This window comes from Catharus ustulatus, chromosome 5 (genome assembly GCF_009819885.2).
Source record: "Catharus ustulatus isolate bCatUst1 chromosome 5, bCatUst1.pri.v2, whole genome shotgun sequence".
Lineage (NCBI taxonomy): Eukaryota > Metazoa > Chordata > Aves > Passeriformes > Turdidae > Catharus > Catharus ustulatus.
Window position 1 is genome coordinate 42,838,864 of NC_046225.1, and position 23,644 is coordinate 42,862,507.

The 23,644-nt window shown below is 39.2% G+C and overlaps 1 protein-coding gene across 25 annotated transcripts in view; it reads right to left on the minus strand.

Moving 5' to 3' along the window:
• The window catches only part of SORBS2 (sorbin and SH3 domain containing 2), a 154,553-nt gene that overhangs the window by 40,252 nt on the left and 90,657 nt on the right, over nucleotides 1-23,644 (minus strand). For 23 of the 25 annotated variants that reach the window (XM_042779295.1, XM_042779298.1, XM_042779304.1 and 20 more), the window contains 6 exons: nucleotides 20,404-20,548; nucleotides 17,928-18,103; nucleotides 12,656-12,722; nucleotides 11,812-11,856; nucleotides 10,441-10,624; nucleotides 7,299-7,413 (listed from right to left, as the gene is read on the minus strand). In XM_042779295.1, the coding sequence (XP_042635229.1) occupies nucleotides 7,299-7,413; nucleotides 10,441-10,624; nucleotides 11,812-11,856; nucleotides 12,656-12,722; nucleotides 17,928-18,103; nucleotides 20,404-20,548 (732 nt within the window). Of the gene's footprint in view, nucleotides 1-7,298; nucleotides 7,414-10,440; nucleotides 10,625-11,811; nucleotides 11,857-12,655; nucleotides 12,723-17,097; nucleotides 17,180-17,927; nucleotides 18,104-20,403; nucleotides 20,549-23,644 lie in introns of those variants that run through there. The other 2 variants (XM_033060958.1, XM_033060957.1) reach the window with 2 other exon arrangements.

Consider the following 23,644-nt stretch of genomic DNA (forward strand, 5'->3'; position numbering starts at 1 on the left):
AGCTAGCTCCATGCAGCAAAGTCCACTTTAATTTACAGCTTCAACCACAGAGGGCAGCAAACAAAAAGAAACTGAACACTAAACTCTACAAATTCTCTGCTGCCTGGCAGTTCTGGAGAGGACTGCATTCCCTCTTCTACCAAGATCAATACACAGGCAATTGATTTTTCTGGGCCTTTGGATTAACTTTTGCTGACAGAGCTTTTTATATTATCTCCCCTTCTAAGAGACTTAAAATGAATGAATCATTTTGACTTAAAAACTGCACTTAACTTAGTCTCACAATGTGAGAAGTATGTCCCAAACCACTGGAATAGAAAGTAAAAGCAATAAAGGAAAATCCCTTTTTATGAGTTGCCAGTCAACTAATGTTCCTACAATCTGTCCTTCATCTACCAATTTAGTAATATTTTGATTATTTGTTGAATATATGCTATTAAAGACCACTAAGTAACTTCACTCCTTTTGCACCAGATGGTCAACACAACACTGCATCAGCACACTCATGTATAGAGCAAGAACAATGAAAAAATTACATCTGTAGTATTACATGTAGCTTTGCCTGTTCTTGATTTGATGCACAAATAGACATCCACAGGTAATAATCAAAACTGTGCATTTAAACTCATGAGATAAAGGGTTCTTTCATGTAGATCAACTGAAGCCTGTCTGGAATAGTGGGTTGAGATGCCTGTTATAAATTTGGCTTTGGCATTTTTATTATCTCTAAAGAATTTACTTTTGGTTTTCTTCTTTTTTTAAAATTTTTTAAAATAGCTGTGGCAACTACAAGTCTACTATCAGATGGACTTAGTCTATTTCTTTATGAGAAGAAATATTTTTTAATGGCATATTAAGGATACCAAGCAGAATATCCAGATAACCAGACTGAGATATCAAAAGCAACCAAATGTGCATGTTCTAAAGAAGATTTTAAATTTTTCACTACACTAAAAACCAAACCAAATGAAAAACAACAGACGTACATCACAGAACAAGCCCAGTCTATTTATGGTATTTGACAAAACAGTGACTTAAAAAAAAAAAATTCTGATTTTGAATTCCTCTTGCACATAAACTCAGTAGAAAATTTGTGTGTTGAGAAGAAATTTCAAAATCTAGAAATAAAATTTAACCTCACAGTTTTATTTGACCAGTACATGTATACTTTTATGCTTAGAGTAAAACAACTATTGAAAATAGAGGCATTGCTTGTGCCAATTCTATGAGGTCTTTTTGCTCAGTAACACTGAGATTTTTCCTTACATAATCTATTGCAGAATTAGACATATGTACATGTATAGAGGAATTGCTTCTCATATATACAAGGTAGAAACTAGTAAATAATAGAATTTAATTTCATTGACATGTGAGATTACAGTAATTTCACGATTATAAACTGCACTGAGTATAAGCCGCACCTCTGGGTTTCAGCAACTTTTTGCTTTTTTGTCCATATATAAGCCACACCTGATTATAAGCCGCATGTTACAATACAGAGTGTGATAAAAGATATCTGTTCTATCACCATCTGTTGAGGGTGGGGACAGTGATCCTTATCTCAATGGCAGATAATCTGCTAACGGGTCATCCATTGAAACCAGGCAGGGCATTGCTCTTTATCTTTTCACAACTCATCCTTCCTCCAGCGAGTCATTTTCTGCTAATGGCCCATTGAGTCCCACTGCGTGACTGATAAAATTACTGCATCCCATTGGAAGTTGCTCCAGCCAGGGGGAAGCGCCCAACATTTCTTACCAAGATAAAAACAGAGGCTTTGGGACACTAAGGGAGCCCCTTTCTCCACTGGACTCCAGAGGAAAATCGGATTTCTCCACATCACCACTGGACCTCAGGAGGGAAACTGCACCTTCTACAGGAGCACTGCTTCAACTGAATCACATCTGTCACTGCAGGAGGATCAGCCACCATTTAATGGGACTGCTACCAACACCCTGCCTGATGGGGTGTCAGGTTGTACTCTGACTTTGTCAGGGTTTGGGGTTTGTTTCTTTGTAGTACTGTATTTCTATTTTGATTTCCCTAGAAAAGAACTGTTATTCCTAATTTCCATATTTTTGCCTGAAAGCCCCTTGATTTCAAAATTATAATAATTTGGAAGGAGGGGGTTTACATTCTCCATTTCAAAGAGAAGCTCCTTCCTTTCTCAGCAGACACCTGTCCTCCAAACTAAAACAGCAACTTTTTGTTCTTTGTCCATATATAAGTCACACCTGATTATAAGCCGCACTTTGGGTTAGGACCAAAATTTTAGTCAAACTGGTGCAGCTTATAATCGTGAAATTACTGTAAGTTATTACATTGCCATTTACTTATTAATGGACATTAATTCATTTTAGGAAACAAAATCCATTCATTGTTTGGATGATATTGGAGAAAAAGAAGAATATTTAGTTGAATTGCATACACTGGAGATGTCTGAAAAATACATCAAAACAATTTACCACCTTATCAGTGGCTTCTTGAAATAGGAAAAAAAGAAAAAAAGGAGCTGTATCACCATGTAAGACTATTTAACACCTTACTATCACACACTTTAACTGTAATCTCAAAATACTAATCCCAAGCCTCTCCTTTTTGCTGATGTTTTATACTCTTACAAATTCAAATTATGGAAGAAAACCCATTACAGTAATTTCACGACTATAAGGCGCACCCTTTTGACTAAAATTTTCCCTGGAACCCGGAAGTGCACCTTATAGTCCGGTGCGCCTTATCTGATCTACAAAGTTCAAAAACATTGCCTACCCGGAAGTGCGAGCTGCGAGCCACGGGGGGAGCCGGCAGGGCCATGGCTGCCAGGTGGAGGTGGGGCGGAGCAGGGGCGGGCACGCCCCGGCCCTGTGGAGGCGGAGCCACCCCTCCAGAGGCACGCCCCAGCCCTGTGGAGGCGGAGTCGCCCCTACACAGGCACGCCCCAGCCCCGTGCAGGCGGAGCCGTCCCTCCAGAGGCACACCCCGGCCCCGTGCAGGCGGGATGGCCCCTCTAGAAGCACCCACCGGCCTCGTGGAGGCAGAGCCGCCCCTACACAGGCACCCCCCAGCCCCGTGGAGGCGGAGCCGCCCCTCTACAGGCAACCACCGGCCCCGTGCAGGCGGAGCCGTCCCTCCAGAGGCACGCCCCAGCCCCGCGCAAGCGGGACGGCCCGTCCAGAGGCACCCCCCGGCCCCATACAAGCGGGACGGCCCCTCTAGAGGGACCCCCCGGCCCCGTGCAAGCGGGACGGCCCCTCCACAAGCACCCCCCGGCCCCATGGAGGTGGAGCCGCCCCTCCACAGGCACCCCCCGGCCCCGTGGAGGTGGAGCCGCCCCTCCACAGGCACCCTCCAGCCCCGTGGAGGCAGAGCCACCCCTCCGCAGGCACGCACCGGCCTCGTGCAGGCGGAGCCGCCCCTCCACAGGCACCCCCCGGCCCCGTGGAGGCGGAGCCGCCCCTCCACAGGCACCCTCCAGCCCCGTGGAGGCGGAGCCGTCCCTCCAGAGGCACCCCCCAGCCCCGTGCAAGTGGGACGGCCCCTCTAGAGGCACCTCCCGGCCCCGTGCAAGCGGGACGGCCCCTACAGAGGCACGCCCGGGCCTCGTGGAGGCAGAGCCGCCCCTCCACAGGCACCCTCCAGCCCCGTGGAGGCGGAGCCGCCCCTCCACAGGCACCCACCGGCCCCGTGGAGGCGGAGCCGCCCCTCCACAGGCACGCCCGGGCCCCGTGGAGGCGGAGCCGCCCCTACACAGGCACGCCCCGGCCCCGTGCAGGCGGAGCCGTCCCTCCAGAGGCAACCTCCAGCCCCGTGCAAGCGGGACGGCCCCTCCAGAGGCATGCCCGGGCCCCGTGCAGGCGAAGCCGCGCGTCCAGAGGCACCCCCCGGCCCCGTGCAGGCGGAGCCGCCCCTCCACAGGCACCCCTGGCCCCGTGGAGGCGGAGCCGCCCCTCCACAGGCACCCACCGGCCCCGTGCAGGCAGCACGGAGGGGCGGCGGCCATAGCCCAGCCCCGGAGAGGCAGCACGGAGGGGCGGCGGCCATAGCCCGGCCCCGGAGAGGCAGCGCGGAGGGGCGGCAGCCATAGCCCGGCCCCGGAGAGGCAGCGCAGAGGGGCGGCGGCCATCGCCCGGCCCCGGAGAGGCAGCACGGAGGGGTGGCGGCCATGCCCCGGCCCCGCCGGATGCAGGTGGGCCTGGGGCCCCGCGGCACCGCCCCTGCCAGGTACAGGCGGGCCCGGGGGCCAATGACTGCCGGGTTGAAGCGGGGCCTCGACCAGCAACCGCGCGGAGGGAGCTGGGGGCGGAGCCTCGCTGCAAAAAAAAAGTGCGCCCTATAGTCTGGTGCGCCTTATCTGATCTACAAAGTTGCGAATTTTGCCAACTCCCCGCGGGTGCGCCTTATAGTCCAGTGCGCCTTATGGTTGTGAAATTACTGTAATTTCCTGTTTCATGGAAGAGGCTACTACACCATACAGCAGTTTGAGATTATGATCATCCTTCTATAACAAAGATAATCAGCTATCACTAAACAATCTATCCATTTAATGTTTGTTACTAGATCAATGTTTTAGTTTATTATTTCTCACATTGTTTTGATTAATGCAGATCTTCTTTTGGTCAGTGAGGATCTGCTGAATAGTATTTCCCACTAAATGTTAGCTTTACACTGAATCTCAATTTCTTTTATTCTTCCCATGTTCTTATCTCCACATTAATCACTACTGATTCCAATCTACTGCCTACACCTATAAAGGGAATGCTGATCTGTCAAGTGTGTCTTGTTCTGCTTATTATGATACAAGGTAGCTGTAAATATTTTGTATTTTTAACAATTACTTTGCCATCAAAACTGCAATTTTGTCATCATGGAAATTATTTAATTATAAAAAATAATTGGGAATTTGTAGTGTTAGAAAAACTCCCTTTGGCTTTTTTTGGTTTTGACAAAACTAATAAAGTCGGACTTTCTAGTTCAGAAACTATAAATGTCCATCAGTTGCAATATTAATTTACTGCATTTATTTTATATTCCACATTTGTATTAATACTTTCCTTCAATATCATCAAAACAATTTTTCAGACACTAGAAAGCAAATCTTTTGAGATTATTAAGACGGAAGATTTAATTCATGCAGTACTGACACATTTGAGAATTTTGAGTTTTCATCTGAATTTGGAACCAATGCATTATTTTCAGATGGTAGCTTTTCCTACACACAGTGAAAAGAACTTTTGACCTGCTTTGCTGCTCATCCTTTAAGAAGTTACTTTTACTTTCTATATCACATTTAATGAATACAAGAAAAGCAAATACTTCAGTGAAATCAATTAATTTTCTGTTAGCAACATAGTCCAAAGGAAATATCTTAATTACATAATAAATAGCATCTTTATCAACAGTAGACATTCCAGACTGATGAAACTGTGATAGCTCCCTATTTTTTCAACTATGTTACACTAGTCTCATCACAACTTTCATCTTATATTAATTTCCATTTTTTTACAGCTCTGAATCATACATAAACAGAAAATCTCTCAATTCTGTACATGAATGTACTTTTCTCACCTTTAAAAATTTCTTATACAATGAGATGGTTCCTTGTATCTACATCAGCTAAGCCTAAACTTTTAGTCTAAGCTTCAGATGACAAAGTATAACCTTACCCTTAATGGCTATTTCTTAGTAGGTACAACATGACTAAAGATTTTCTGCATGAATATGTTTTAAGAACCAAATAAAGCTCAAAATTCCATCTCTTGTTTTAGATTAGCAAAAGTAACATGCATAAACAACTGGAAAAAAGGATTCAGGAACAGTTAGGAAACCTCACTTTTTTGTTATTTCATTAGTTTGCTAGAATTGAAAAAAATGTAGCTCTGACAATATTCATCAGCACTTGTTATATGAATTATTTTTGTTTACATTACATGAGCAGAAAATGCAATTTATTAGAAAAGTGAGGCCATTCTTGGAATACACTAAAATCAGTGTAATTTCCCTATTTTTAATTTGAGTCTGCTATTGCTCTTTGGCATTGGGAAGGTTGGAAAATTAAGTCAGTGTTTATAATGCAGCCATGGTACACAAAAAGTGCTCAGGACAAATGAAAATGCCTTTTAAATAAAATTATTTGTTAAGTTCATCTGCACTCAGATACTAATTATATTGGTTCATTACCAGTTCCTACAGAAATGCCACTTTCCTCTTTGAAAAACACATCAGTTCTGCAAGAACTCAACTTCACAGAAAAAGAGCTTTGTGTTTTCTAGATAACAAAAATTAGATTCCTGCAAAGACCACAAACACAAATGAAAAGGTGCTTGGTTCAGGTTTTTCACCCTGTTGATATACTGTATATTGTGAAATTCAGTTATTTCCTTAATTTGCTTTAAATTGGCAAAATAAATTCTGTGAACAAGCATGTAATACAGAAGCAAATAACAATCCAGTAGTGATTTCATAAACCTCTTCTTTAAAACTGGACTCCCTCAAACATTTTGACCTCAAAGTAAGAGACCAAGAAAAGAAAATACTGCCATTGATACATAACAACTTTTCTAAAATAAGAAAGTGTTAAGATAACACAAAGCTAAAGTAGAAGTGCTGGGTGAATGTGTCTTTCAGCAAATGCAAACTTCTGTTAATTGTCATTTTGCAAGCATTAAGCATAGCTTTATTCCACAATTGCTATCATTATTCAGAAAGCAGGAATAAAGACTTCTAATTACATGTTAATGTACACTCATTCATAATGTACACTCACTCAAATCACAGAGGATTTGAGGCTGGAAAGGACCCCCAGAGGTCATCTAGCCCAACCTCCTGCTAAAGGTAGGTCTGATATATCAGGTTGCTTAGGGCTGTGTTCAGGCAAGTCCTGCCTGGGCAAGTTTGGCCAGTATTTGACCCAAAATCTCCTTAGCAATACAATTCAGCATATCCTGAAAATGCAAATATTTTATTTTTATGCATTAATTAATCAGATATCATTCGTGTTGTTAATACTACTGAAAATAAGTGCTGTAGATGCACACCAATTAGAAAAAGCAGTTTCCATTTGTTCTGCCCATCATCCATGAGGTTTGCACAGTGGTGATTTCTTGAAAACACCAGAAGATGTAAGTTGAGCACATAAGCCAAACCCAGTTTTTCATACAACCATCAGACAAGAGAAAAGACAAATTGCTGTAAAATTATATTTGAAAAAGGGTCTTCAGTTATTATTAATTGTAAATAATCAAAAGACAACTTCTTACCAAATCTCTCACTGTATTCCCCATTTCATTTATGTGTCTTACCGGTCTTTCGTGTTCAAGGATCGATGACTTTCCCGGCTCATACTCAAAAATACTTCTTGGTTCAGAACGGAACTTGCGAGTGTCTACCTTTCTGTCAGGGGGATCCCAGTCATTCCTAAACAACACATACAAGCAGCTGAGCTAATTTACTGTCATCACCTTGTGCTTTACAGTTCTGTACAATAGAAACCTTCAAAGCCAAATGATGTTCAGAACAGCTAATATTTCCAGATCTCAGATGTGGAACATCCAGCCTGGCATCCCAGTGTTTTACTGCATCATCTTAACCTGTTTACAGCAGGTATACTCAATACAGCAGGAAAAATACTAGAGATATTCAGCCTCTGATCACTCGTATTTTTCTTTTAACTAGTAGACCAATTTAAAAACTGCCCTGGCATACCATGTCAAAAAATATGCAAACCGTTTGCAAATAACTATATGTGTTTTGTGCACTCTACTAATATAGGCAAGCAGTAGATATTTTTGTCATCACATAATATTATGAATGATAAGGCCATATTGGAAAAGTTATAAAATCTTCTGAGGCAAAAAATGAGGAATTATTTTAAAGGATAGTGTGATGGTCATTATCCTGACCTGTAGTAGAATTGCTTCTGACTATCCTTGTAAGCAGCATATTGTTTCTCTATATTGAATAGATAAACAAGAGGAAGAATTTGGCAGTTGAATTTGGAATAGAAATGTATCCATTTTTTCTGTAATTACAAATTTGCTTTTAATTTAATCATGCTATGCAAAGAACAAAAAGTAACCCATGCTACTATATTTTTTCAGTCATTTACAATGTCATATTACTAGCTACCTGCACATTTTGGGGGAATACTTAGCTAGTCACAGTGAGAGTTACCTTTTAATGGCTGTTCTTGTAGTACATACTTCCATTGTACTTTTAAAACTGTAGCTCAAACATGTTTTTGTTTAACTCTATGTAAAATGACCCACTAGTAACACAAAGGCTGAAGGCAAGTGAAGGGAAAATACTACCCGCTATTGTCTGCATTTATGATAAGAAAGAGCAGACACTGATTAAATTTTATCAGTTCTATTGGTCTTTCTGGTGTGACTGAGTTTGATGTGACCTGACATCATAATGCATGTGTTATATGCCTTAAAAAAAGTAAAATCTATGCGGTAACTTTTGTTTATAGTATGCTTGCAAGTGCATTTCAGGGACACAGACACCTCTATTTATAAAATGTCCTACTTTTCAAGGGAAGTAGGTCTTCCTGGCTTTATTGTTTATTTTCACTGAGGAAAAAAATATTTTCAGAGCAGAAAGGGTTGCATTATTTGAGAATGAACAGAAGGATAGAAATATTCTGATGAAGTTGCATCACACTGCAAGCCACTGAAGAAAAAAAGGATGCTACTGAAATTCTGATTCAGACTCAGTTCAAATAATTTACAGTTTTCAGCCTTTTATCCTGTATGGACTACAGCTTGAGCTCAACTGCTAATGCAAACCATATCTTGCCTCTCAGCCATGAGACATGTGGTATATGTGGACCTAAGCCTCTTATGTGAGATTTAAAATACTCTGGCGTTATAGGCAATTAAAAAAAGAATCTCCCAAAGGCAGGAAAAGATTGATGAGCTACAGCTTTCAGCAGTGGGCAAAGCATAACTAACGTGTTTGGCATCCCCTGGCCTGGATAACAGAGATTTCCACTGCCTGTAGCATCAGGCGGGAGATTAAAAGGGGAGGTTAAATAGCCAAATTCAGTGCTGAGCAGTTGCTCCCAAGCTTGTCAAAAGGAAGTGCAACGGGCCTCAGTTTCTGTGACCGAGGCATTTGGCCTAGCAGAGGACAACTCACTCAACTTCAGAGATCAAAGCTAAACAGCTCCACATTTTGATGTCTTGCTAAAAATATCTGCACTTCTCTATGACCTGCTAACAAAATTCAAGCCTCATGGCCTCTGTGAGGCAGCCCAACTCTAACCTTTAGCATTTCCTCTTGACAACCTGCCCTTGGCAACAGGGAAGCCAAAATCAGTAACCATCAAGCAATCTCATCTTCCTCTGCAGACTGTGTATCTACTAAATTACATTTTGCATTGCTACTACCTATAGATTTTTCAAAAAGCTGTAGTCATGTCTTGATTTTAAACACTTATATGGTCTTTCCTCATAATGTTTTATACAAACTACTGATTACTTGAAACTGTTTAATATAATACATTTCTACATATAAATATGTTTACAATGTTCAAGCTGACAAAAATGCTCAAATTCTCTTTTGTTGCTTGTGTAACCAAGAGAGGGGAGCTTGTAGGCACAGATGAAAGGAAAATTATTACCCTTTTAATATATAATATATACCTAGCCACACACATACAGATTTATAATAGCATAATATTACATTAACATGTAGTATTAAGTAATAGAAACACTAAATAAAAAGATTTTTGCTTGAGCTAATATCTTCAGATATTCTGAAGTCAACAGAATATTTGTGCAAGGCTCTTGCATGGTTTTATCAAAAGGATAAGCACTTCTTTCCTGAGTTATTCATTGCTAACTTTTTCCAGACTGGACCCTGACCAGTGGGACCTGGTTTTGTGCAGAGAATTTGGATAGAAAACCATGAGATATCTGAAATGCCTCTTTAATCTATAAACACTGTCTTGGTCTACCAAAATGGAGATTGAAGAAACAAGGGTATAAAGCACTTCTAAGTTCTGGGGAAATGTGTGTTAACTGCTACATTCTTGTACAGTTTTGCTCTCCCTTGAATTTTGAATTACATCATCTTTTTGATCCTTTCTCTTTGGTGCTGGATACAATAAATGGCCTTTTCCACTCAAAGACTAACTACTGAAGACAGCTCCTAGAACACAGACTGTTCCGAAACAACAAGCAGGACAACATCACTAATGAGAATAAAAATCCTTAATGTGCATGGTCGCATCATGAATAAGAATTCACACTTCTTTAGCACACTGAAGAAATGACTGCACCATGCATGGTGCCCAGACTCCTGGTGAAGATCACCCCTCATCACCTGACTGGTCCTGGAAGTTGTATTATTCTAGAGCTGCTATTTTATCCTTTGTTATATTCTGCAATTGGAGTACTGTACTTAGCAGGAAGACCTTTTGAAAATTCACTAACTTACTTTTCTGGTGTAGACCGTTGCCTCATTCGATGTGGTGGTACTGGTGGTGGCACATGGGGTGGCAAAGGGGATGAGATCTTAAAGGCATCAGAGCCACTGTCAGAAGCGCTTTTGGACAGTGGTCTGTATGTCTGTGTCTTTGCAGCTGGGTGTGCCTGAGCAGAGAAGGACGGACTGTAGCTACCTAATATAAAACAAAACCAGAAACAGCTGTAACATGGGAGACAGTCTTAAAAACCAAAACATGGAATGCTACAAGAACTCACAATAACTCAATAAAATGGCAAGATTACAAAAATGTGTAAATGAGTTTTAAAAGTACATTGCTGTGTATTATGTAGCTCCTTTGAGAACTTCTTATATATTTTTACACAAAATTACAAACACATAGATAAAGTGCACTTCGGTTAAAATAAATTAATTTGATGGAGAAGTTAATGGGTGTATACATCCATCACATCTGTTAATGACAGTCTGTAATTAATCTCCAGGTTCATCCTGTTGCTCAGTTGTTCCATGTTGAGAAGGTAGAGAAGAGGCAAGAAACACACGTTTTTTCATTGTTTTAATAACCAGTTGCTTGTGATGATGAGGCAATGGCATATCTTGAAGAGGATCACAAGAGTACAAAGAGATGTCAAACCACTGACCCACAACAAATCTTCTGAGCAGCACAGAAAAAGGCACTATTGAGAGCATGTTTAATGCAACAGAAACTGAAATGAAAAAATTTGAATGGCATTTTTGCAGAAGGCACTATGGCCTTTTTGCACATAGTCTATTCATGTTTTCATTTTTGCTTTTCTTGGAAATAATTTTACCATATGTTTATGATCTTCTTAAGACACAATGATTATATATCTTAAATGAATATGTCTTTTCTTGCAGCTAAATAGCATCAACATGAATGCCTGTAGCAGAAATGGACAAGTTTGTAAAACAATCAGTTTTATTAGGCACTTTTTAAAGTCTAGGCATATTTTTAAAGTCTATTCAGTGCATTCTTTTTGTCTTTCCATGCCAGTAATTAGCATTTTCATTTTCACACAGTAGCTCCCTTTCTGTTTCTATAAGGAAAGGCAGCGTTACTAACAATCACTTGTGAAAATAAATGCAATGCAATCAAGAAACCACAGTGTTAAGTGTATCCCTCTACATAAGAGATCCACAGCTGCAATTAATTTCTGTAGTGAGAATGAAACTAAAATTAAATTTGTTTCATTTGGGGGGAAAAGGCATGAACAACAGAGATCAAACAAGACAATAAAAATTGTGTCTTCAAGCATGATGGAAGCGAGCGTGAAGAGTTAACCACACCATTACTTGCTGACATTAACAAAAGCGTCATTTGGAACACGGAGTAATTCCTACCAGTATTGTATGCATATGCAGTATTATACAAGTCTGTGTCGTCATCTACAAAAAGAAATACATATGTTACAGCAGCGTCATACATGCCAATTCATCACAGAAACTGAGCTTTGTTTTTGCAAATACAAATAGAAGACTGGCAGGCAATCAAGCACTGTATTTCTTTTCCTCATGTCACAGATACTTGAAGACTCCATCTTCCCATTATACTTATCTTAGGGTGTTTTTACCATCTTATTGTATTGCATCTTCTTATTGTATTGCTTCTTCATATTGCATACTTACTAAGATAGCACCAAACTGCAAATTAATTTTTGTCTGTTCTTTTCCCCTCCCCTTCCTTTTGTCAGCTTTCCTCTGCTACATACTGTTAAGTTGTTCCTATCATAAAGGCAATCCTAAATATCTACTATGTGACTAGTGTTCAAAATAGAGCTTGTAAGCCAACATTCTCCTGCCTACATTTCTCATTCTCCCACTAACATTCTGTGTGACCACACTGAATGTTAGCTCCACCTCAGACGAATGATGTCTCCTTCCTTCTGGAGGTGTAATGAGCATAACTGCCATTTATAGAGTTTCCTTACATCCTTGGGGTAAATCATAAAGGACATTAAAGCTAGCAATATCACCAAAGCTCTGTTTCAGCAAAACCAAGTTATTCTATGACATCAATTAAGTTCAGGCACAAAATTTATCCTTAAACCAGACTGTTTACTAGCCCGCACTGTTCTAACGCAGGAGTTCTCAAAAAGAAATGCAGTACAGATGGTAGAGATTTACAGTAGACTATTTTGCATCTCTTAAACTGGAAATGAGGAGACAAAGACAAGAACATACTCACCAGGCTTATGAACCATATGGATTTGCTTGAACATTGTCTTGTACCAATCCTTTGGCCTGTCAACTGTCTGAAAAAATACAGTTTTAACAATTAACAACAAAATAAAAATACTCATGTGTACAGACCAGATCCATCATTTAATGTTATTGTGGATAGAAATATTCCCTATTTATTCCCTAATGTTATTGCCTATTTAATATAATAATTTTCATGTATTTTGGATGCATTTAGGCATTTTATCAAGGAATTCCTGTAACAAATTCCAGGAGACACTGAAGATTGAGTCAGGCTTGGACTTTGATCTTGGGAGGGTATAATGGTTCAAAACTTAGGAATTATTGTGACATAGCAGTTCATCATCTTAGTGTACTATATCTGAAAACAATGAACACTAGATTCTTTACAGGAAAAGAGAAACACCTCAGCAGTTATGATTACAAGCATGTAAGAAGAGCTGCTTTTGACCTCCTGGTAATTTCTGGTTTAAATTACTTTCAAAATGTAATTGTTAAATAATGCAGAAAAATTTTGTAGTACTACTGAGAAAAGAACTAGAAAAGAACTATAAAAGACCACACTATATTTCAGAGTTGCAGTTTGGATTGTAAACAAAGAGTTTTCCATTTACCAGTTTAAAAAGCACTTTCCAGACAACTTAACTTTAACTTATTCAATAATCACTCATTAAATTACACTTATCTTTACTTTTGCAAACTAAGTAATCCCAAGGTTCCCAAAATCTGCTGCTTGTGCTTCATTTTATCTCTTACCCTTCTGAATTTTCTCTTATGCTGCAATTTTCTTTGAGGTAGGATGATAATATTGCAGAAAAGAAGTAACACAAAGGCAAACATGTTTTCAGTATTATCCTTTTTAACATTTTACTTATCCCACAGTAATCAGAAAAGCAAAAGTTTTAATGCAAAGAATCATGGAATCATAGAATGGCCTGGGTTGAAAGGGACCTTAAAGATCATCAAGTTCTAACATCCCTCCCATGGACACCTTTCACCAGGACAAGTTGCTTGGAACTCCATCCAGTGTGGCCTTGAACACCTCCAGGGATGGGGCATCCACAGCTTCTCTGGGCAACCAAAAAACCCCACAATGTCCAAACTTCATGGTACACAGGGAAAATTCAAAGGACCCCTCTTGAAATGCATTATCTTGAATCAGCTAATAAACAACCACATTGCTTACTCGCTACCACAAAAAGCAAAAATCTAAAATTTCTCCCCTACAGAATACTGTACAGATTTGAGTGTGCTCACCACACACTGCCATCTTTACTAAACCACACCTTTCCCATGATTACATGTTATCTGTACAAAACAAATATGTCTTGTTTACAAAGGTGAGCTATTACAATAAAGGACTAAGCATAAATGCTACTGTACTTTGAGGACTCAAATATTGAGTTCTCATAAAATTACTACTAAATAATATTAAAACAATATTTAAAATAAGAGCTGACAGTCTGTTGAATAACTTGGGATCTCCTGGGTAAGAAAAAAATTAAGCAGAGTTCCCTAGGCCTGCTTGCAAGACACAGGTGATTCAGTTTTGTCTCAAGGTAAGATAGGTCCTTTCCCTCACCTACCGATACTGCTGAGTTCTGCCAAGTGTAAGTTACTCAGAAGCAGATTTGGGTCACTTTAATATTGTTTCCATAAAGGTATTAAAAATCTATACTAGTGGATCTCTGGTCAGAGTAATTTAGTTGGACTTGAAACAAGTATGCAGTTTGATCATATATGCTCAAAAGTTTACAATTCCAGGAAGGTCTGAAGGAATTCACACTGATGGGCATAACCTCCCTGCGCCTCCTCATTTTCCATAGCAACATTCCCATGATATTGCGACTGCCTTTCTGATTGTATTGAACCAAGAAGCGTCTTCCAAACAGTGGTAGGTGAACAAATTGTAAATAATGCATAAATACTACTGTTATGTCCCTGCTGTTTGTCAGGCATTGCCTGGCCCTCCACAAAGTCAAAGAGATCAGGTATGGAGAAGCTCCCGCATGAGTAGGGAAGAAGGTTTCCCAACATCTTTCTGGATATTTGAATGTTCCTTTCTCTCATCATTTCCCCAGCAAAACCTTCCTAGGGGTTTCAAGCCTGAGCCAGTAACTTGGCTTTAATTTATAAATCAGATAGGATTAAGAAATAGAATACATTAATTTTGAAATACATTGTCTCAATTTATATCCACTAACCCCACACACCAACATTGTTTGAGGAATTGACAGTATTCACAATGCATGAAGCCATTCAGATGCCATCCTGCTTTGCATATATTACAGCTGCTGCAATTAAATGTAGGAACATGGAATCTCTGTATGTGAAAGAAAACAATCAGCCAAACAGCACATAGAGGACATAAGAAGTAACTGCAATAGCTACTTAGGAGACCCCATAATCACTGCAGTATTGTAATCATCCATCAGGAAGTATGCAATTAAAGGAGGCCTCTCTGACCCTGAGATTAGCTCAGTGGGTGGGAATGAGGTGCTAATAATGCTTGGATCCCCATATGAGCTATTCACTCAAGAGCTGGACTTGATGATCCTTGTGGGTCCCTTCCAACTTAGAATATTCTGCAACTTTCAGTGGACCTCTGGTTTCCTGTTTTTTTTTTTTTTTTTTGGCTGAAATATTCTATTGGGACTCGATTTTTTTTTTCATTTTTACTAAGTAGAGGCCTTTTCAGTCTACAGATTAATTTTGATAATTAGCTATAAAGCAATAATTTTGTGTAATTAAAACAGTGCAGTCTTACTGCTGTCCATGAATCTGGCTTTTCCTTCCCCTGGTCCCTGCTGGTGGTAAATGGTGCTGTATTTGACTGAATGATTTTTTGAGTGAAAAGCATTTTACCCTCTCCTTTTCAGAGACTTCATTTTTAGTATCTTGGAATTTTACCATCTTTGGGGCAAGGCTTGGCACAAAGGCAGAACCTAACAACAATCTGAATCTCCAGACTTGCATTTCACAGAGCTAGAAGGAGCTAAAGTGGCACAGAAGGAACATGTTAACATGAAATGGGGGTTCTGAGTGAATAAAAAGCTTTATAGGAGTCCCCTTCTCAGAAGCCTGAGACAGCATGGTTAGCAGGAATAAAAAGAAAAGAACATCTTTCTGTTTTCCTTGATTAAACAGCTGTCACAAACCATGTTCTGAGAGTAAAGACAAACTTGAGGAGATGATCATATCTTGCAAAACCTCTTTACTCCTGAGAAGCACTCAAAATCTGGAACACAGATACTCCTGTGATCTTACAGACATGCTAAACTTTGAGCAGCGTAGCATTTTGGAATACAGTGTGTGCTATCTATCAACCCTGAATCTTCATATACTGCTTTTTTGATAGACTGTTCCATTTTCACAATACAATGATAAATTGAACTAATTAGAAAACTCTCTTCAGATGGACTGAGGGTGAACCTTCTAGGAGAAGATTCCTATTTGGATTGCTGACTGACCTTGGAGAAAGGGCAGGTGATATACCCTACCTTCTACTATTAATGGAAAATGCAGTTTTTGTTTTTGCAAGGTGCAACATATTTGAGTCTTTTGCTGATAACTATACCAACTGTGTTCTTGCTCAGCTGGGGCACACAGGGCTCAAATAAATATACTTGTGCACACTTACAAAGTAATCTCAAATAAGTATCTTGAAAGCAACTTTACTACCAGCTATGTCTTAAGGAAGCAGAATAAGGATGCAAAATGGAACATCAGACATACTCCTACACATACACATGCTAGCACAAATTTTTAACTTATATCTCATTGTGAGAATTATTTCTATAATACTCAGATTACAGGTTGTTAGATTTCTTGAAATGGAAACACAACAAAAATCAGAGCAAAACCAGCAGGAAAATGCCCCAATTCAAACTGAATTATATTTTTCAGAGAAAATCTGAAAGACTCAGATCATACAACCTGAAAGTTAAATATAGGTTGGCAAATTGCCAGCTTCATTAGGCACACTTAAGGAGGATTTCTGTTATAATCTTATATAACTGATATATAATAACCCTATTAGAACAATCTGCTACTAAAAAAGCACAAAACCAATTACTATATCCAATATAAAGCAAAGGGACTACTTATTTAAAAAGAGGACAGGAAGCTAGAGCATTGTTGCAAAGAAATGTCTTCATTTTCAAGAGATTCTGATCGTATTACTTTTGTAGGTCAAAAATAAAGCAAGAAATGCCAGAGTTTCTCCCCCATTCTTATAAAAATTGTCCTGATCTTAACATTTATCCCAATTTTTTCCTATTGATTCTCTCGATTAATTCCTGGATTCCCCCCTAATTTTTCAGTCCCTTGAAGCAATTCTTAGCAATACAACATAGCCCCATATGTCAATATTGGTAGACAGGATACATCCAACAGCTGCTACATCCCTGCACCTCACTAAGACTTCACCTGCAAGGGCTCTGCCGCTTTCATCCTGGCTCCCACTCTTCTCACTTTCTCCGTCCAGCACAGCAGTTCTTCTCTGGCTGGGAAGGCCAGTAAGTGCTGCCTTTACAGACCTAGTGCAGCTGCCTCTGTGCTCTCTGGAGCAGCCAGAAGAGGCTGCTCTGACAGCAGAGTGGAAAGAATGCTTCAGCATAGTGAAAACAAAACTCTTCAGTTTGACATCCTGGGACCACTCAAGCAGTAGCCAGCGGCAGATGATCAAAACTGGGCTGGTCACAATGAAAGGGCTCCCCAGCTATTTGCTTACGTGTCACTCAAGGGCACAATGATTATTTACTGCACTGCCATGAAAATGCTACTCCCTTAGAGTGCCATCAGAAAGAAACTATGCATTTCTACACTATCCTGAAGACATGAGAACACTGCCCCAGGAAATGCAGAAGTGTGAGATTTTTACATATACACACACACGCACAGACTTATATACAAATATTTCAACACACACACATATACATATATATAGTACACATAAACTTTATTTTAGAAATAAGCCAAATGCAATTACTGTGCATCTCCAAAAAGCAAGAACTACAAGAGACACAAGAAAGACACAAAATTTTGGCTACTTCTAATTAAAACTAGAAACATGAGGTTGCCCAATTATGCTCCCATCAGCATTCTCCTTTTCGTCAACACACAATATTATATTCACAAGGCTGCTGATTACGCACGCTCTAGTCCAAATTATATAAGAGTAGAAGAATGTGAAAAACCCATTACCAACAATCAGTTCATTGTATGAGTTCATACACAGATTTCCCAGAATTTCCTACCGTTCTAATTGCTGTAGGGATTCCAGATTCATCTACCGGGCCAATCCCTGCATAATGTGGAGCTTTAATTACTGTAATTTTTTTTTCTTCTTCTGAGGTTCTACAGATTGGTATTGTACTGGTGGTGGTGATGCTGCCAACATTCTGAACATGCTGTGAGTATGTCTCTGTGGACTCTGTAAAGATAACATGACAGAAATTGTGTAATGACACAATAATCATACTTGGCAGTTAAAACACACTTCCCCATTTCAGTATGTTGTTCAAAGACTGACAATCTTAATCACATACATATACATTATTTTAAAGAAATATTATCTTAACTAGGGATTTGTACTACTTAATGTTACATTAACAGAATTATAAATGTGTTTAAGGACCAGACAAGCTATTAATTCCAGAATTAGAGTAGAAGTAATTTTTCACAACACCTTGCCTCAATAAAAAGAGAAAAAAATTCCTGCAAACATAGCAAAATCTATTGAGAAAAGTGCAACAGCCTTTCTCCTATAAATCAAACTTTTGCACCTTTTCTACCCATTCCTTGGAAACCAGTGACATAATTTCCAAACTTCCACCCACCAAGTCTAGCAAACTATAGAAAATTACTGTTCTGTAAGTACAGCAAACAGAACACACAAAAATTTATGTGATATGTGCTAAGAAACATGAAGTTTTGATATATGAATGTTTTTAGGAAACCAATTGTGACATCCAGTGTTCTTTCCTTAATGTGTGCTGATATGTTTATGTGACTCCACATATAATCCATAAAAATGGTTTTCAGTCACCTGGCACCTGTAGAGCAATCTGATGATCCACCTATAGTAACTCAGGTGAAGCTGCTACTGCTTTGCAGTGACTTGCAATATTTCTACACTTCCCCCTCAAATCTTCCTTTATAAATAATGAAATTAATACATCACTATTACCATTTCCTTCTCAAATGCATAATACTTAACAAAAAACCACCCCAGTGCTGGGATGTGGCATGAAAATTTGTACTTCTGCAGACAATCCACTCTTTCCTGTATGCAGGAAAAAGAGCCCTACTCCTTCAGGCAGCAGGTTTCAGTAAATTAGTGGGCTGCTATTACAAAGCCTATATTTTGCAAGTGCAGGTACAGTGAGACAGTTCCACTGCAGGATAAAGGAATGCAGGGAATGAAAATATATGTTTGAACACTAATGGTGACAATTACAATTCTCTTTCATGTGGCATTAATATCCACTGATTATTCTGAAGAAAAATATGAGATGTAATACAAGCCTGCACAAGGAGCTCCAGTGCCTGAAAGCTCTAATTTTAATTTTAATATTTCTGCTTACTCCCATTGCAGTGATGGATTTGGCATGGCTGTTTCAGCTGTTTACTCAAGTCTGAAATCCTGTAAATAATTCAGCGCTACACATATATGGGGAGGGGCAACTCTGTGTGGCAAACGTCTGAATATTTGGAACTTTTTCCCAAATTGCATGATGTTAAAATTAGAAAACATTTTGGATTTGATCCTTCATTCTTCATAGGACTCAAACTGAGGCCATCAGGGGGATTTCTACATGAGGAAAGAGAATTAAATCAGGCTATTACTGTGGAACACTGAGCTTCAGCATCATACAAGAATGAAAGTCATGGGAAAATACATATTTTAGGTATATCCAAACCAGTATTGATAGATCTTTAGATCAGCAAACCGGAAGCAATCAAAAAACCTAGAATTCTGGGATGTGGGGTACCCCATGTATACAGTTTTTGTACTTATCACGATGATGACAGCAGCATTTGTCTAAGATGTCTCAGAGCAAGAACTGTCACCTAATTTCCCCACAAGCACAAAAAAAAAGTAAGCTGTGGGACCACATTCAAGTTATTTTGCATGTATAATCTGTTCTAAATGTGCACAACACTGGTTGAAAAAGCAGCAAGTAAATTATTCTCTTGGCAAAACAGAATTATACTGGCGAAGAGCCTAAGACTGACAGTATTTGGTTTGTGTTTAATTTTTAAACCAAAGATCACCTAAAAGAATTTTAGATTGATGTGGCTTTAGGCTTTCAAAACCCCACAGCCTCTCCCTTTGTTGACACTATTTCTGCTGAAGAATTACACAAGTTGTAGGGAGGAGCAAAGTATAAAGTGGTCAAAGGGCCCTTGGTTTCTTAAGGCAAAATCTGAAAGGGCTTGGCAGATTGAGCTATTTTGATAGATGCCCTTCCCTTGGTAAAGCCAGTAGAAAATTGGCAAGAGGTTAGCTCACACACCTAGGTTATAAAACCTAATAGTAACTCCAGTTCAGGATCACTACTGTACCTAACAGTAAATGCTATTATTTTTTTGCATTTACTTCCCAAGGTAGATGAATAGACAATACCTTCATTATGGACGTGGAGTAACCTGCAATTGTTTGCAGTCTTTGCCACATGAATCAGAATATGTTGTGTAATGTATAAAGCAAACATGCTGTGTGAGGCTTACCCATCATCCTGCCATGTTGCATGATAACAATGTTGGAATTGAGTGAAGCTGGTGGAGAGTAAACTGAAGAAGGGGAAAAAGGCCTTTGAAAGTGACTCACTGGGCTGGCAGCAGTGCCAGAATTCCCATTCACTGTGATCTGAGCCTGAGAGAGACAAAACAATATCCCATTAAACTACACACAAAGCTCTCCGACTGCTGTCCCAAAGAAAGAGTGATGCAACACTGTCATCCACACAACAATTACCAGTTGTCAGGTACACAGCCATCATGGCATCTGCATTCACTGAAACACAAAACTTATCACAAAGGCAGCAGAATGTGTTCCTTATGTACCTTGTACCTCCCCGCCTCTCCTTGTGTGTGCTGTCTGTGATGCATTCTGTCATGGGAAGGTGACAGAGAGATCACGGTCAAGGCAATGAAGATGGCACAAACAAGGTTTCCAAATGTCTGACAACAATATAAAATGCGGATGGCAGCAAAAGCTCCTAATACTGTGACAAAGGCTGTCTGCCACACATCCCTCACACCAGGAGACATATTCCCTTGGTACACATGCTCAGGCACTATGGATATTAATGGGAACTTCTGTGCAGACTGAAGGGAAAAGTCTCATTAGGACTATCTGAAAAGAGTGACAAAAATTTCTTTAAAAAATCGAAGCCAGCTGGAGTGACAGTGGGATGCTGATATGTAATCTATCACAATAAAAATAAATAGCACCAATTAAAAAACCAACAACCCACAACCACAAAATGACAGAACAAAATAAAAAAAATGTGAGAGCTAAGCAAACTGGCAATTAAGCAGCAAGAACCTAAAGCCATTTAGGCTTTAGTCACTAGAGGTACTTCACAAGAGAAAGCTGCCCCCAGGTTTAGAATCCCTGCACTGGGGCTGTATGACTTTTACGAGGAGTATTGAAAGAATAAAAACTGAGATACTGAGAAAGCATTGAATGAAGTAAGACCATAGTGAATATTTCAGCAGAAGAGCAAGGGAAGCTCTCTGCAACATCTGCTTTAATGGAGAACTCTTCTTTAAATCTGAGTTGGAACTACAAACTTTGCTCAGTTTTATATAGCAAATGAACTAAAACACTGCAGATGTAAACAGGAGATGTGAAGCAGCAATGCACAAATAAAAACATATTAAAATGCATATTATTTTTACAAATAAAAATTAAATGATTCATGACCTTCTGTATGCATTTGTATTTCTGAGATTACTGAATTGATTTGAAATCTTTAACATCTTGGCCTCCCATAACTAAGAGAGAAAAACAATTCTGGGTTCTATGCAGATATCATGTGAATTTCTAGATGCATTCAGGGGCTCCTCATTTTAAGGATGCCTGTTTTCAGATGTGAGCTGAAAAGTTTCTTCTTGCGGTGATGTCTCCATTGAAAGTTTTGTGTTTAAACATCTCCTCTCTTAGTAAACTCTAGAACCAAAAATAAGTTGGCTTTTCTTACATGATCCTCTCCTCAAAAAAAAAAAAAAAAAAAAAAAAAAAAAAAAAAGCTTTGGAGCTATAAGAATAGAAAAGCTACATAACTCAAAGACAGCATTTCAAATAGTATGAAGGCCTGTTTTCAGATAAAGTTGCAAGATGAGGACAGCCACCTCTCCTCTACTTCAGGTGTTTACCCATTTTCTTTTCCTCATATTGTCTTTGTGGGAAAGCTTGTTTCTAGGAAGGCAGGGTGCAATTATGTGAAAAGCCTTATATCTTCCTATTCATTTACTGTGTCTTTTGTTTCTCAGAGCAGAATTGGTGTGAGTTCTTTGGAGACTGGAAAGATTCCTCCTATAAATTTCTGTGATAAAAAACTGAGATATTTCTGAGAAGGACTTTACCCAATAGCTCAGTTAAACAGTAAGGCACTTATACTAAGTAGTACAAAATACCATGAAAACAGGACACAAGTAGTTGAAGGACATCAGTCATAAATGTCTACGTGGCATGTTCATATATGACATTTTTAGTTTTGCTTCTGAAGGTCTTAGAGAGGATCGCAGCTCAGCTATAATTTCTTAGTTTCTAATTATTTTCTCTTTCAGAAAATTGTCTGTGAAGGTGGCTATTTAATTTGTTCATCTGATGCATCTTGCAGTTTACAGGGTTAGCTGTAAAAGATAGTTTCAAAGTTATGACGTTTCAAAGGCCTTTTCTTCCCTTGGAATCATTTGGTAGTTACTGACATTTCAATCTCAGAATGTTATACTTTAGGTCCAGGTCACAGAGTTTATTCCCAGATTTTATAAGGAAATGAAATCCTTTAAGATACTATTCATGAATAGATATTGTGCTTTCCTAGGTCACCTTGTGGGAAAAGAAAACAATATGGAAAAAAAACCTTATTCAACAAAAATGCACCTATTTTCCAATTTAGTGGAAAACAATATTGTTTCATGATGTTGCATTCCCTAGCAACCTCTTCTATTTTTTTTCTTGAGTACACTTGACCTGTCCTCCACTGCAAGTAGAGCCACCTACTATTACAGCAAGATAATCAAGATCTTGTAAAAATTCCTACAAGGCATCAGGTTTAAAATTCCTCTAATTTTCCTGGGCATCAGAAAGAGTATCTCTCTTGATTTCTGGATCAGAACACAAGAAGGCATCCATCTGGGACTGGAACTGCTTTCTAACTTTCTCTCTGCTGAGACAGGGAGAAGAGGTCCCATTATGGTTGTCGGAGCAGTTCTTTGCAAGGATGCTGCACAGCACACACCTGATCTCAAGACACTGAATAAGGTTAAAATACTCAGAATCAACTGAAGCTCAAGACAGTCATGGAACTTGGGAAAAAGCAAAAATCTGATGTCTACTTCCATTTCCAAGTTTCCATTAGATTCCACAATTTCAAACTAGATAAAAAGAAGAACCCACAGAAATTTTTATAGGGAAAATGTTCATAATTGGAATATAATCAGAAAAAATAGTTTCCAAATCCAGTTGTTCTCTATTTTTAACTCCGATTCTAAGCATAGGCCCAAATAAGAATCACAAATCTCATACTTCAGGTTTTCACAGAATTTGTAATCTGTGACTAAAGGTAAAGAAAATTGACCAGTTTTACCTTTAGCTCTGCCTTTTACCTCAAATATTTGTCAATTTTGTTGACTCAGCTCTTCCTGATTCTGCTGCTTCTTCTTAGAAGTTTTCTTACAACTTTTTTTCTAGTCTCATTAAAAAACTCAAAAATAAATGAACATTCCCAATGTAGACATA